At 40.2% G+C, this 14,654-nt stretch overlaps 1 protein-coding gene across 3 annotated transcripts in view; it reads left to right on the forward strand.

Annotated features, from left to right (window-relative positions):
- Window positions 1–201: 201 nt before the first annotated feature.
- Window positions 202–14,654, forward strand: part of LOC148224185 (uncharacterized) — a 161,560-nt gene continuing 147,107 nt past the window's right edge. For 2 of the 3 annotated variants that reach the window (XM_088160999.1, XM_088160997.1), the window contains exon 1: window positions 202–1,048. In XM_088160999.1, coding sequence (XP_088017125.1) covers window positions 974–1,048 — 75 coding nt within the window. In that variant the 5' untranslated portion in view covers window positions 202–973. The remainder of the gene's footprint in view (window positions 1,049–14,654) is intronic. The other variant, XM_088160998.1, reaches the window with a different exon arrangement.

Here is a 14,654-nt window from a genome sequence, read left to right on the forward strand (position 1 = left end):
ATGGCATTTGCAAGCCACTTGTCTGACTTAGAGGCCCTTAGGTTTTTGTGATTTCTATAAATACAATATTTGCATTTTATTTTTCATGATTTATTTCCTTCATTATTACACTGTCTCTTTCAGGCACTTTAACATATTGAGTTAATGATCTAGTTAATTCTCTAACAAATCCTTAATGATGAAAACTGTTATGTTCTTTAGACCATTTCCATCACGATATCTTAATCTCTCTTTGCAATTATTTATTTTATTTTATTTTATTTTATTTTATTTTATTTTATTTTATTTTATTTTATTTTATTTTATTTTATTTTATTTTATTTTATTTTATTTTATTTTTTCCCACACAAGTTTACATCCCTGGAAATGCATTCTCACTCAGGCCTCTTTTAGTTAATATAAAAATTAGGTTTTGCCTGAAATTTATTTCAAATAATTTACCTAAGGAGCAGAAATAATACCTGGAGATAATTTCACTAATTTCACTGATATTACCTAGGGCTGCATATAAATCACTGTGTACATTTCATTTCCTTGCTCACTAATTTTGCTGTTCTCTCTAGAAGCGCTGACTGGGGCCAGAGAAATCATTATCCCAGACTTTCATGAGACACACTCTGTTATTTTTACTTGTAACAGGATCTATGATAAATTGACTTCATTAACTTCAAGCCAGTTCCCAGCTCTTGATTTCTAATCAGTTTTTATTTTGCTCGGAGATCACTGGCTGTTAAAGCATAACATCAGTCTTCAATCAGAAGTGAAATTAATCTCTCCGTTTAGAGCTAAGAGGCAAAGGGCCTCTTCTGAAGCTTGCCTGAAGGAAGTTTAGTTTTTATGATCATGTTCTTCAGAACCTGCCTTCCATCAGAAGTTGCTGTCTCCAGAGTTCTGCCAGCAGAGCAGTTTGTTCCAGAATTCCCTACCCCACCACAGCCAAGGTCTTCCGAGTTATTCCAAGCAGTCTGACCGGATGATGCCTCAGCATTTTCTGAAATCAGAGGAAGGCAAACTCACAAGACTGACCTCAGCAATGGTAAGAGTAATGGTAAGCAGCCTCCAAGCCCTGTGTGGTGCTGCGTGGTGACCATGCAGGTGCACTCTACATTTGTCATTTGCATGTGATGGGCAGCAGGAGAGCTGAGCAGAAATGGCCCCAGACTAAGCCAAGTTTAGTGCTGTAACATTCTTCCCGTCCCTTCTGGGGTCAGTCTGAAAACCCAAAGAGGCAAAGATGTGCCTGCTGCACTGAACACTGATGTGGATTGGTGAAGGTGGTGAAGACAGTACAGCCTTGGGAAACTCTGCAGTACTTAGGTGAAAATCACTCATTAGCTGGAAGGTTCAGTGTGGCTCCTTCTGCTGTCTTGAGGGCAATGCTGCTCTACACCAGTGCTGATGCAGTGCTCTTCTCTCCACGGTAGGCAGATCCATCCCAAAGAGCCTGGAGCCACTTCTGGGAAGCCTGTCTTGGCCAACTGAATTCAAATGCAGTGTGTCAGTACAGACTGACTTTGTCTGCAATTTGCAACAATTAACTAACATCATCCTCTTATCTGATAACACCTGCAAGGATGATAGATTGAAGGGAAAAGTTTTCTCAGGACTTTATCAATAAAGATGGTCCTGACTGACCATCATGTGGGGGAAGCCCTCTGACAGTTACAGAGTAAGGATAAATAAGATTTAATGCTTCATTCAGTAGGATTTAAGATCCCTTTGTAAGATGCAGGATGAGTTTGCTTGCTTCTGAGATAGGGAGAAGATAACCAGCTGCTGGACATGTAAGTGGGGAGGACATGATCAGGAGTGAGCAGCTGTTTCTGATTTATTGAGTAACAAGACGTCCTTGATGCCAAGCATATGAGGCTGAACTGAATTTCTTGTGCCTAAGGTTGGCCTGGCAGGTTTTCACAGCCTCATTTCCCTCTTGCTGCTCCTTACCTTCTGGCACAGGAGAGCTGGGATGCTGCTGGGCTCCGTCATTGCCTGTTTGCTGATCTGCTGAAAGGTGGCTTGAGAGACAGAGGCTGCCAGCCCTGTGACTCGAGTCAAATCCGATTCATTGAGGATTTGTGCTGCGTTCCTTGCTGTTGTAGTTTAGCAGGAATCTGTCGATTTAGTAGTAAATTTAGCTTTTTAGTCTCTAAAAAGCACCATTCCAGTAAGGTGCCAATGAAGCTGGCAGTCTGACAACTTAGTCTGTAGCCCAATCACTAGTCCTTGGAAACAGAATAACCACTGTACATTTCACTCTAATAATGGCTGAAACAAAATATCTGTATCCTACCCCTCTTAATTATTACTATGTTTATCAATAGATAAATGGAAATAGACATTTTCAGTATCTTGGATTAAATTTTTTTCTTAACTGAGGTGTATGATTTTGCCTTAAGTCTTGGAGGATTTTCTGACCTTGGAGGATGTGAAAGGCCAATGAAATGTGGCTGTGTGTGATGTGTTCTGTCTTCCTTGGGAGGAGAAAACGCATCTGAAGGAGGTAGGCCTGAGGAATGGTTGTGGGTCTTGGTTTAAGGCAATTTGAAGACATCAACATTCTAAAATGAGTTACCTCCCCTTAGTTTTAACCAATCCTTCTCCACCGTTATTACAGCATGATTATCCCAGAAAGAAAAGATTTGGATTTCTTTTGCTGTCCTGTATAACTCCTCAGAGGAAGGGCACAACCAGAAATTCTCATCGAGAAAAACATCCGTTGTTTCAAAAATAATTAGATGCCTTCTTTAGACACACACTTAAACGTTGCTCTTATTGTCTTATCTCTTGTGTGTGGAAATCTGAAAATTCTTATTTGTTAACGTTTCAGACACTTTAAAGTTGTGACCAGATGAAATCAAGAGAGACTGTTAGGCTTTCATAGCTTACAGAACAGAATTATTTAGGCCATTTGCTAGGGGAAAAAGCTTAGATTTTTCACTACCCTGGCAAGTTAAAAGGCCTTTGTATCTGAGAGAGCTGTAAGATCCTGAGGAGACGGATGAGTTTTACTAATCCTGTGGTGAAGGGCAAGGGACATTTCCTTAATAAAGACTAAAAATATTTTTTGGGTTAAATTTCAGTCATGTGTTACCAGGGGAACTTAGAAGGACATTGTTAAATTAACTACATACTAGGTTCTTTGTGTTAAGCACTTTTAAAAATTTTCAATATTTTATTACTACTTTTAGTATTTTATGGATTAGCAGTGTAAAAAAAATGTTGTGGTTTTAACAAGGCCTTATAATTATCTACAAAAGCTGGTGGGGAATAGGAAAGCTTAAAATGTGAGTGAGGCTCAAAATTATCTGGGAGAACTTGGGTCACAGTCATTCCCATCACTGGTGCTCAACTTCCAGCCTTCCTACTGGCAACTGGGAATCTTTCAACACCAATTTACCCTGGAAAGTGTGATTCATTTAGCTCAGCTTTCAGCTGGGTCTTTCAGCCTAACTAGAAGAGATGAGGGTATAAAGACACAGCATGGGAATGCCAAAATGAGGCATTTGTTCAACAGCAAACCATGTTCTCTGTTAAAATACAGTGCTCAAACTTCACAGCGCCTAAATCCCAGCCACACACTCACTGGGTGTGAGGAGAAAGTTCTGATCATTTCAGAAAAAAGTTTCAAAGCTTTTTGAAGGTGTACACTGCCAAGCCATACCAATAAACAGAAACAATTGTGTCTTGCGACTGCTGAAGCCAGGAACAACTTGTTCCAGATCCCGGGGAAATTCCTTGTACCTTGCAGGATGAGGTACCCATGTGGAAGTACCACAGTACCTGTGCAGAAGGACTTTCTCCCAGGAATTGCTAGCGGCTTCCCTCAGCAGCATGAAGTGGCAAAATAGGGGAGGACTTATCCTTCCTTCAGGATGAGAGTGGTAAATACATGGTTTTGTGAGGTGTATTTCAGCACAGTAAGACTCAGGCAGACAGCCAGAGTATAAAGTGTCTTTCTGCTTGTGTTGTTTTGTGCATGTTGGTGTTAATACTTTGAGGGCAAGGAGCGCTGCATTGCACTTCAGGACTTGGAGCAGAATGGCTTATAATTTAATTTTCTTTCATTTGGTGATTTGGATTGATTTGGTGACCTTAATACACAGATTCTGGTTTCTGAATTATCCACAGAAAAAAGAATTCTCAGAAAAGGTCTCTTTCCTTGAAATAGGTCTGGCCCTCACAGTATGCATTATTTCTTTACCCCCTGTCAAGGAAAAGGTCACAAAATTGAGAGGCTGCAGGGAAGTCCAATGGCATCTTCGGTTACTAGTGTTGTTTTGTTTTTCTTTAAAGCACTATAAGAAGACGGACATATCACAGCAGCTGCTTGGGACTCCATGAGGGGAATCTGCATATCCTTTTTCTCATTAACTTCTGTCTTACATAAATCAGGGATGTCACAAAATGCTCACAGAACATGGTGTTCCTTCTCTCCCTTCCCTGCTTTAAGAGAAGATGAGATGCTGTATGTCACTTTCAAGTTAAAATATCCCACCTGGTAACAGCCTGAGTGCTGTGAGCACTGCATATTGCCATGGAGGATGTCAAATACCTCTTCTCAGGATCTTGGCAGCTTTTTTATTCACTACTATCAGTAGCGTGGGGAAACTTGTTTGAAAATATGCTCCAAACAAGTGTAAGCCAAGGTAGGAGATGCAGCAGGAAACAAACTCAAAATATTAAATTTGTGTCTTACATTAAGCTACATCATGATACTTTATGTGACAAACCCACAATAAGATGAGATTTAATCTGTGGGGAGAATTATAGAGCTGGTTTTCACAGGAGGGCTTTTTGTCTGTCCTGAAATATGGATGGCTGTAAAGTGGTGGGTCCTACTCTCTGGAAATAAATGCACTCCTTAGGTAGGCCTGTAGGTTGTTCTTGGACTGAGTGAACTGAACCATCTCTGAGGAATATTTTCTCTGACCCTGATGTCTCCTAGGAGCTGTATCAGATGAGGACAGGGCAGTGACTAGGAAGAGACATTGGGAATCATGTGGATTGACCTTGTGGTTCATTTTCTCTGGTGTCCATATCTAACAGTAATGGCCTATATCAGGTGCTTCAGATGAAAATGTAAGGTAAAATAATGCCCTCCACTCTGTAATTATTAGAGTCTCATTATTGAGACATCGAGGTTTACATTGTTCCTATTTTTTGGTGTTGTTTCATTAATTGAATTGAACAACAGAGTAACATATGAGACTGTGGCATATATTCTGAAAAATCCAGGGCTCCTTTTGTCTTGCAAAAGTAGCAAGTCTGAGTTATGACTGCTTCAGTGGATTTTAGTATTTCTCACAAATACTCTCTGGACAATGTAATCTTTCTGTTTATCCAATCTTGATGAAATACAAGAGGACTGCAAGCTTTCCCCCATTGTGGCCTACCATTATGCCACAAATCAGGAAAGGCCAATTTTAAATGCAAATTTTGTCTTTTTGAAAGGATTGGCAAGCTGAAATGTGCTGAGTAGAGCTGCCTGTATTCTGAGTGCTCAGAATGTGCTGGGTTTAGTAAAAGGCTGTAATTTTCTGTTATAATAATACAGCTGTAGGGAATTATGTGGTAGCCAAATTCATATCAATTTTCCCAAGAATTAGAAACAGTCCTACTCAACCTCAGAGACAAAGAGGAATAAGGAGGTGATAGCATCCAGCAGGATGATCATATAGGAGATTGTTTTGGAATGTTACCAAGAAGTCATCAAAGTTGGGAAGCTGGACCTGACTCCCTAGTCCCAGTCCTTGACTGTCAGAACACAGCAGAAGGAAGAACTGGAGGATGGCAGATCACAAATAATTTGAAGATTAAAAAAAAAAAAAAAAAAAAAGGAGAACTTTTTTTTTTTCTTTTACATGCCTGAGGGTAAAAATGAAAAAAAAAAAAAAAGAATTGAAAAAAATTAAAAATACAAATTTACAGAAAGATCTGCTGAAATGAAATTCTTTGTAATCCAGCTCTGAGGAATTAATTGAATTTAGTGGGACTACACACCTTAAGAAAACGCTTAAATACTTTAATGCTTTGCTGTATTTATGACATGGACAGAAATTGCACAGCTGGAAAACTCCAAAGAATTAATGAAAGCAGAAAAAAATAAGTGGGATGAACAGCAGAGAAGGCAGGGCTGAAACCTGCCATATAAAAAGAGGAAAGTAATGAAGTGGCTGAGGCTGCTTTGTTAGAATTAGGGAAAAATAATCTTACACTGCATCCTGTACGTTAATTAGCAGCAATAAAAATAATTGTTCCCTCCAGCTTGAAACTGTGGCTAATTGCACTTAAGTGTTCATTGCAAGCTAACATAATTAGACCTTCACTGTGTTTCATAAAGACATGGCTTAAATTATGCAGGGAGGGAGAAAGTGAGGAAGTGTCCTTTGTAGCTCTTTTCTGTCTTCCTTTCCCTCTACTTCCACAGCTGTTTCTTAGCCTTCCTTCTTAGATGTTCCTACTGTGTGTGCTGGAACTGGTTATGGAGGCAATTTTTTACCTGAGACCGTTATGCTGCTTTTGTCCCGTGTGACAGACAGGTTCGGTAAGATCCAGCTTGGTAGAGGATTTCAGGAACTTCAGCCTGACTGAAGCTGTGCTTTCATTTTCCCAATATATTTCATTTTCCCCAATACAGATCCCAAATGCCTAGTTTAAATAATAAGCTTTTGTAAAATGAGGGAAGAAAGCACTAAAAAGGAGGGAAAAAAACTCCAACAAGCCCAAAGATTTTCTGCCTTTTTAAAAATACAGATTCCTTATAAAACAACTGGTAATTCTTTAGGTGATGTATGTTGCTGTATCTGCAACAAATTTGCGTTGATTTTTTCCCCCCACTGATGTATAGAGGACAGAAACACATTATGCAAGCCATTACTTTTGGCTAGAAGTTGCAGTGATGATGCCTACTGCCATTTGAGGATAAAATATCGTTCACCCATTCTCCATCCTTTTTCTCACGTCCTAATTTAGATGTATGCAGCTCCTGAAAATAGTTCCATCTAGCCTTATCCCTATTTTTGTCTCTCTTCCAACTTTATTTTCATCGAGTCATGAAATTAAAAATGCAGACCTTATGCTGGGAAGCAGTCACAAACCTGGAGCTGCTCTGATGGCTCTCTGGCATGCAGGATGTGCATGCTCTGTCATACTGCTGCCTGCAGACCTGCTGCTCATCTCTCCAACACACAGGAGATGTGAGATGTCACCTGCAGCTTCCCGTGGTCCCTGCTGGTCATTAGCTCTGCAAGAGCTGGAGGTGACAGATTTGGGAGTGGTTATGGTTAAAGGAGTGCAATGGTGCCCGCCTAGAGAGAAAGGAGAGCTAATTGAGTATAAAAACAGCCATGGAAAAGATGAATGGTTGGAGAAGGAGAGAGAAGGGAATGGTTGGAGATGAAAAGGCTGTTTAGCAAAAGAAGCAAACAAAGGAAACGCCCCAGACCATGATTCCACTAGAATGAGCAAAAGAAAAGTGAGCCTGGTTAGTAGGGGGTAGGAGGCAGTGAGGATCCCAAGGTTTAGCATGGCTGTCCTTCCCCTGCATTAGCTGTGTGACACCTGGTGACCTTGTCACAACAGAGATTTCCCAACTTGAGTGTCAGCAGTTCTCTTCTGGTAGTTGCCATAATACTGTGCTGATTGATTTCTAATGGTCTTATTGCTTTGCCTCAACTCCTGTCCTGATAGCTTGTGCAGTGCTGCTGTGGATTCTTGAACTCCTGTTGAGCTGAAGTGACTTCTGCCACCTTATAGTGCTTGTGGCTGTATTCTGGGATGAGAAGGACAGGTCACTGCTATCTCAGAAGGTTTTGCCTTTGTGCAAAGCCTTTCATCCTGAAATAGGAGTGATTGTGTTACAGAGTAATGATAAAGTAAGGACTGAAACTGAGATCTAGTTTTTGCGCCCTTTATTTGGGAAACTATATGTAATTTCATGGCTAATCTTAAAGATTAAAAAGGAACATCCTTCACAGACTTTTTAAACAGCCTATCCTGAAATGAAAAGACTGAAAGCCATTCAGGTAAAAAGGGACTTCAGGAGTTCTTTACTCCAAATTAAAGCTAAAAGCAAGATCAGCTGGTCAGAGAAGTCAGGCTACTCAGAGAATTATTGATTTGGACCTTAAAAATGTCTACTAGTGGAGGCTACATTTCTCTGGGCAACCTCTGTCCCTAGTTGACTGCCCCAAGGCAATAAAACTTTTCCTTGTGCCCAGGTGTATCCCTTCCTGTTTCCATTTATGCCTGTTTTTCTCATCCACCCACAGTGCTGTGAAGGGCTTGGCTCTGTGCTTTCTGTCCTCACAGGGTGAGTGCTGCAGACACCAACCACACAGTGACCCCACACTGAACTTCCACTGGTGCCTTGCACCAATTTTCAATCTGTGTAGTTGCCTATGCATCCAATGTAATGTACAGGCTTGGATACGTGCCTGTTCTGAGGGACAGTGTAAAGAGCTAAAGTTGAGGTACATGACATGGACTGCTCTCCCCTTATGCTCAAATTAATCCATTTTCACCAGAAAGGTCATCAGGTTGTTCATGAATTATGATTTCTTGGTAAACCCAACAGTGCTAAATGTAAAAAGCAAAGAAACCAAAGCATTGTTCTGCTCTTTGTGGGGGAAAGGGAGGTGGTCACAGCACCAAGCCTGCCAGAGTCCAATGAACATTTGGACAACTCTCTCAGGCCCATCATGTAATTCTTGAGGCTGATCTTGTGCAGGACCACGATCTTTGTGGGTTCCTTCTAACTCACAATAATGCACGATTCTGCACGATGATGGCTGCATCTCCAGTGCTGCTTTTGAATGCATTAAATTCCAAGTGCCACAATTCCTCGTGGATTTAAAGCTGAGCAGTGGTTAGTTTTCTTTGGGAGGCTGACCTCTAGTGTCTCAGTAAGACAAGCTCAAGAGAAGAGGAACAGCAGAGGAATTAAGCCCAAAATATGTCTGCCTTGACTGGCATTTTATGAGCCTGCAAGATACTTTATTTAATAATAAAAGAGCAAGTGTTGCCACGGTATCTTGAGGTGTATTTATACTGCTATGCCCACATAAGGATGCCATTATATTTTTTAATCTTTATTTTAATTACTGAGTTCATTTTTTGAAATTGCAGGGACCTCTTTCATTTTTTGATTTTACAACGTTCTGGGAGTTGAAATATTAATTGAAACAAGAGCTGTCTTGCTCTTTCTTGAGAAGAAATAAAATAATCTCTGAAGCCCCAGTTATATGGAAGGTTTGATTAAAAGTCTTATGGAGGTCACCAACACAGCCAGTGTGAAACACAGTTATTTTTCGTGCATGAAGAGCATGAGTTCAGTTTTAGAAGGCAGACAGAGATATCTATTATGGATAGTGGGTTTCTCTATCTGCCTGTGTAAAAATCCAAAACACTGACAGGTCTTTGCTTCAGGTCAGACTCCACAATGCACCATGGTTCATCTCTGAGGACTCTTGGCCACTTCTAGATTCCTGTCAATTTGGCATCATTCTCCATCTACTCGCAGTTCATGTCTGGGATAGTGGAAAAGATGCTTGGTTGTTTTGCTGATGCAAAGGTGGTGTAAAGCAGGTGCTTGTTTATAGAGCAGAATGAGAAGTACTCTAGTTCTTCCTATGGTATTCCAGGGAAAGCTTTTTGTTCCCTCATCTGAACACTTTCAGGTACATGAATGGATTATTTTTAAAAATTTTCTGCGAAAATACATAATTTCAGCTGTGGGCAGATGTTACGGCTTCTTCCCGGCCTATACAGAGTCTTTCACCTTCCACCGGTCTAGCTCAGGTGTTGGGATGATATTCCTCTGGGCCTTAGCCACAAAGACGTAGATAAGATATCAAAAGAGGCTCTTTCCCCTGATAAAGTTACAGGTTTATTTCTCGTGGGTAGTGAGTGAAAAGGGAAGGGAAAAGAGCGGGGGAAGAGAGAGAAAAGAGGGGGAAGAACAGGGTAAAAGCGTGGGGGGGGAAAAGAGAACGGGGGAAGAGAAAAAAGGGGGGAAAAAGAAAGAGCGGGATAAGAGATCTGGGGAAAAAAGAGATGCGGGAAAAGAGTGGGGGGAAAAATGCGGGAAAGAGAGCGAGGTCAGCGGGTCCTGACCTTTTCTAGGGTCTGGAAAGGGGGGGCGGGGAGAAATTGGATCCCAGCCAGCTCTGTGTGGCCAGGAGGGGAGAGGGACCAAGATACAGGGCACAGCAGGGGTCACGGGATGTACCATTTACAATGTATCTAGGGAACGCAACAGGCAGAGAGTATAAATTTTTTAAACAAGAATGAGATCTTCTTCAGATCTTATTTAAAAAGCAGCAAAAATCACTGGCTCACATAATGTCCATAAGGCAAACGACTGCCTTATGTTACTATAAACCAGCTATTGCTGCTGTTGGGAGTTCTTGCAGAAGGCTTCTTTTCCATGCAGTGCATTATTCCCATCCCAAACCAGCTCAAGCAGCCTGAATTTTTCATCTTCTGGCAATGGTGCTGGACATTTATTTATATTAAAAGAAAGCTGCTGAGAAAATCAATCTTGCCTGAAGGGCTGTGTACTGAGACCATGCCTTGAAATATCTGCCTTATTTTAACTGCACAGAACTTTAGTGGATGGTGTTTTCAGAGATGTTACTTTGACTTGTTTATGTTGTCTTCCTTAGGCATCAAAGTGAGGGTTAGTTTAAGAAACAAATGAACATGCATTTTTTCACAGAGAAAGTAAAATATAAGTAAGACAAGACAGTTGAGGAATTCTAGAAATGTAGAGGTAAACCTGTTTATGTTCTTGGAGCATCTCATTCCATGGCAATAAGCCTGAGACTTTGTAGCATGATTGAGAAAGGTATTTTACTGTCATATTAAGGGTTTTGCAGTGCACGCCTCACTTAGGCACAAGATCTGTATTATTTTGGCATGTTTGATTTTTCTGGAAATCATTACGTTTGGGAAGATTTTTCTTTTTTTGTGCTGTAGTACATATCTCTGTAAAAGATATTTTGGCCTTCTAAATTCAATCTATGTCTGTGCTGTTAAAGCTAACTACAGAAACCCTCAAATTCTGGTTTGTAAACCTGGGCCTACCTTATTTCTTTTAAGCAGGGTTTAACTTCTTTGGCTTCATGGTTACATTGAAATCAGATCTAATGCTCAACCTAGTGCGTTCATCTGTGAGGTTGAATAAAGTGGATCAGCCTCGTCATCCACATTTGTCATGTGAAAATAAAACTTTGCCACTGTTAATTATTTCAACTGAACCAAGAAGTTTGGGGCCTATATCAGAAATTATATAGGCTCACAAAAGCAGAAAGATTTTTTTTTTTGTTTTGTTAGTGAAGCCCTTTACTTCACCAAAGATTACCAAATTTGTTGCAAAATTTTGCTTCTGAGAAGCAAAAGTTGCTCTGAATTTGGAAAAATCCCATAAGCATTGTAGGAAACATTACCTAAAGACAAAACTGGAAAATCTAGCATTAGGTTGTTTTTGTTTTTTGATGAATGATTAAAATGTTTTTTGTTCTGCCATTCCCTGAATCAGACCCAGAGCAGCCTGGGTTCACACAGAGGTGGTGCCTTGTTAGTCTGCACTGTTTTTGAAACAAATCTAAATCCTACCTATTTCTTTTGGTTTTAGCTTGTAGGTGATTCCTTTACTTGCCGTCTCTGAATTCTCTCTGGAAAAAAATCGGTTACAGTTGTGTGCTCATACTCTTTTTTTCTCTGTCAAGATATTGGTTTCATCAGCTGAATTTTTATGTTCCAGGCTGTGTGTGAACAGTTGTTGAATGCCTAGTAAGACTTCAATTTGCCAAGCAAATCTACTTCTAGTACTTAAAATTCAACTTCACATGAAATCTTTGCTGATGGAAGGTCTATGCTCAGTAGAGCTTGTGATAGTTGGTAAAGACTACTTTAAACTCTAGGCTATAGCTAGAGTTATAACTGCAGAGGAATTAAAGCACAGCTTTCATCATTATGCTATTTCAGTAGAGAGAAATTAGTCATAGAATATTTGTTTTTTAAAAAAATATAGATCATACTCGACAAGACTGGATGGCTCTTTCCGCCAGCCTGCTTAACAGTGAACATTATGTAGGCTATGGCCTGAATATGGAGCAGAACATATTAATATTAATATGACTGACTTGCTGAGATATTCTGGTACCTTGCAGTGCAAAGTCTTTGCTGAGTTTAAGTCCATAACAGTGGTTTGATATACTTTCCCTAGCCTAGTTGTCATAAAAGATATCAGGATGTATATCTCTGTTATACAGCTTAAAATCTGAGAGTGTATATCTCACTATCTGCCAATATTTTTCTTCTCTTGGTAATATAAAAACCTCACATCATGAAGTGAGATTGCACAAAGTTTTGCAAAGAGCAAAAGACTTGAATCAACTCCCAACCAGGTGATAGCTCCGTCTATAAACTAAGAAGTATTTTCTGGTGCTCCTTTGCACTGATGAGATTGCTGGGGCTGCTCTTCATTTAATTGTGAGCCACATGTCCCATTAGTATCTGGACCTCTGACTCTGTCAGGATAAACATGAAGCAGTTTGAAACTGCAGTGTTTCTCTGGCTCCACTGCTGCTCCTGAGGAGGAGCTGGCAGAGATTTTTTCCACATGCTTTTCCACCTTTCCACTTTTTTCCCTTTTCCTTTCAGGCACAGGCCTTCCATTCTTGAATTTGCCTTTCTTGAGTCCTTATTCCTCATGCTAGAAAAAAATACTTTAGGCAAGAAGTTTTCTTGCTGTGTTCCTGTGGGATTTGAATTCTTGAAATACAAATGTGCTAAAATTCAGAATTTGTAGGTGTGCAAACGGTTCTTTTAATTGCTGTGCAATTGCATGGGGAGTAAACACATCAGGGCCTGCAATTAGAGACTCAGTAAGCAGTTGAAAATGTATTTCTAATTTTTCAGGTGCATTCCCAAATGCACAGGTATGCCTGTTACAGCACATTCTTATGACTCTGAAGTGTACAGGGGAAACTGACTTTGGCATGCACGGGCAGGCTGAATATTTTAGTTCTGGAGACAACAGCAAACATGCATATTTTATGTTGAGTACAAATTAGCCATGTAGGATATCAAATGAGTGCCTGAGGGAGGGTGCAGAGTGCTGAAATTAGAGTCTGAATGAAATCTACTTAGTATTAAACCAGTCAAATCCTGAGCTGGCTTCTCCACTGGTGTCGATCAGTCCAGCTCCATTAACTCCAGAGGAGCTGTGCCTCTGTGTCTACTGGGAAAGAGGCCTGCTCTGAATATTTTCAGTAAACACAGCACAGTTCTGTTAAGAGAGGAAAAATGCCTTTCTGCAGTATCTGGGCTGTAAATTCACTCACAATTTATAAATGAGCTTTCTGCCTGGTCCTTAATCAGTCCTGCTGGGCACTGCCTGTTGTTGTCATGGAGAGCTGCTCAAGGTCTGATGGAAGAGGCAGGATGTGAATGGGGGCCAAGTAGGATTTGGTAGGATGCTGAGCTTCTGTCCTGCCAGTTGGCATGGGAAGTGCATGTCCTTACCATGGGGGAGACCTGCACTTGCTCTTAGAATAACCTATGAGCTTTCCTAACCTTTAATGGCCACAAATTGTGACTTTGGGCTCAGGCTGTCTTTTTCCAAATTAGCCTGATGACTTAGAAGCTTAGAAGGCATGTTCCTTGTTAGCAGGACTCAGGGTCCTAAACGTGCAATATTTTTAATCATTGTTTCTTGAAGCCTTGAGTAATGAAGATACTTTGCAAAATTTCCTTCTCTGATATGAAAGTGATAGGTACTTGAAAAATATCCTTTTCATTAACTGAACTGAATAAAATGAAGTAAACCTGAGGATTATGTCTGTCTGCCAGTTTTAATTACCATGTGGAAGGAAGAGGAATAAAGATGCAGATGTTTGATGATCTCTCAAAATAGAGATCATCAACCTTCCTGGGAGGAAGCAGAATGTGTTCTCACTGCAATATAAGACAACTTCTCTTTCATTAGAATATGAGGAATTTCGGGTGTTTGTGCTCTAGTGTCTTAGGTCAGCATAGGGAAAGAATTGAATTGTTAGATTTGATAACTAATTTAGGTTTTATTTTTGCATGGTTTCTTGAAATTAAGACAGAAATCTTTGCTCACCAGCACAAAAACTGTCACCCAGCTGTGGTTATCACTCATGTAATGCACTACAAGTTCCCTAACCCCAAGCAATAACAAACAGCCTCAACTCCTTAATAATTTACTTCACATTCTTGGAGTTGTAAATACTCCCATTTCATTAGAGGCAGGTAATGAATAAATTGCAGCTGCAGTGTCTCTTTTCCAATCTGAGGTTATGGTTATTCTTGAAGTGCCAACCAAAAAAATCCTGTGAATACAACAGCAGCATCTTCTACATAGGTGCATTACAGGCACGTACTCTTGCAATTAATTATGTTAATTATTGAGATAAGATAATCCTGATGGTGCCAGTGAAATCAACTGAGGATTTTTGTTCTTTATAATCTGCCCTGCAGGCTTTGCTCTCTGCTGGAGCACCTGCAAGACCCATTGGTAGATGGGGAAGATGTGTGTAGTATTTAAAATAGAATAATATCTATTGGCAAATAGGGAAATAATGTGGTGTTTGAAGTTTTTGAATCATAATGAATTGAAATTAACC

Source organism: Sturnus vulgaris, chromosome 3 (assembly GCF_052056855.1).
Source record: "Sturnus vulgaris isolate bStuVul1 chromosome 3, bStuVul1.hap1, whole genome shotgun sequence".
Classification (NCBI taxonomy): domain Eukaryota; kingdom Metazoa; phylum Chordata; class Aves; order Passeriformes; family Sturnidae; genus Sturnus; species Sturnus vulgaris.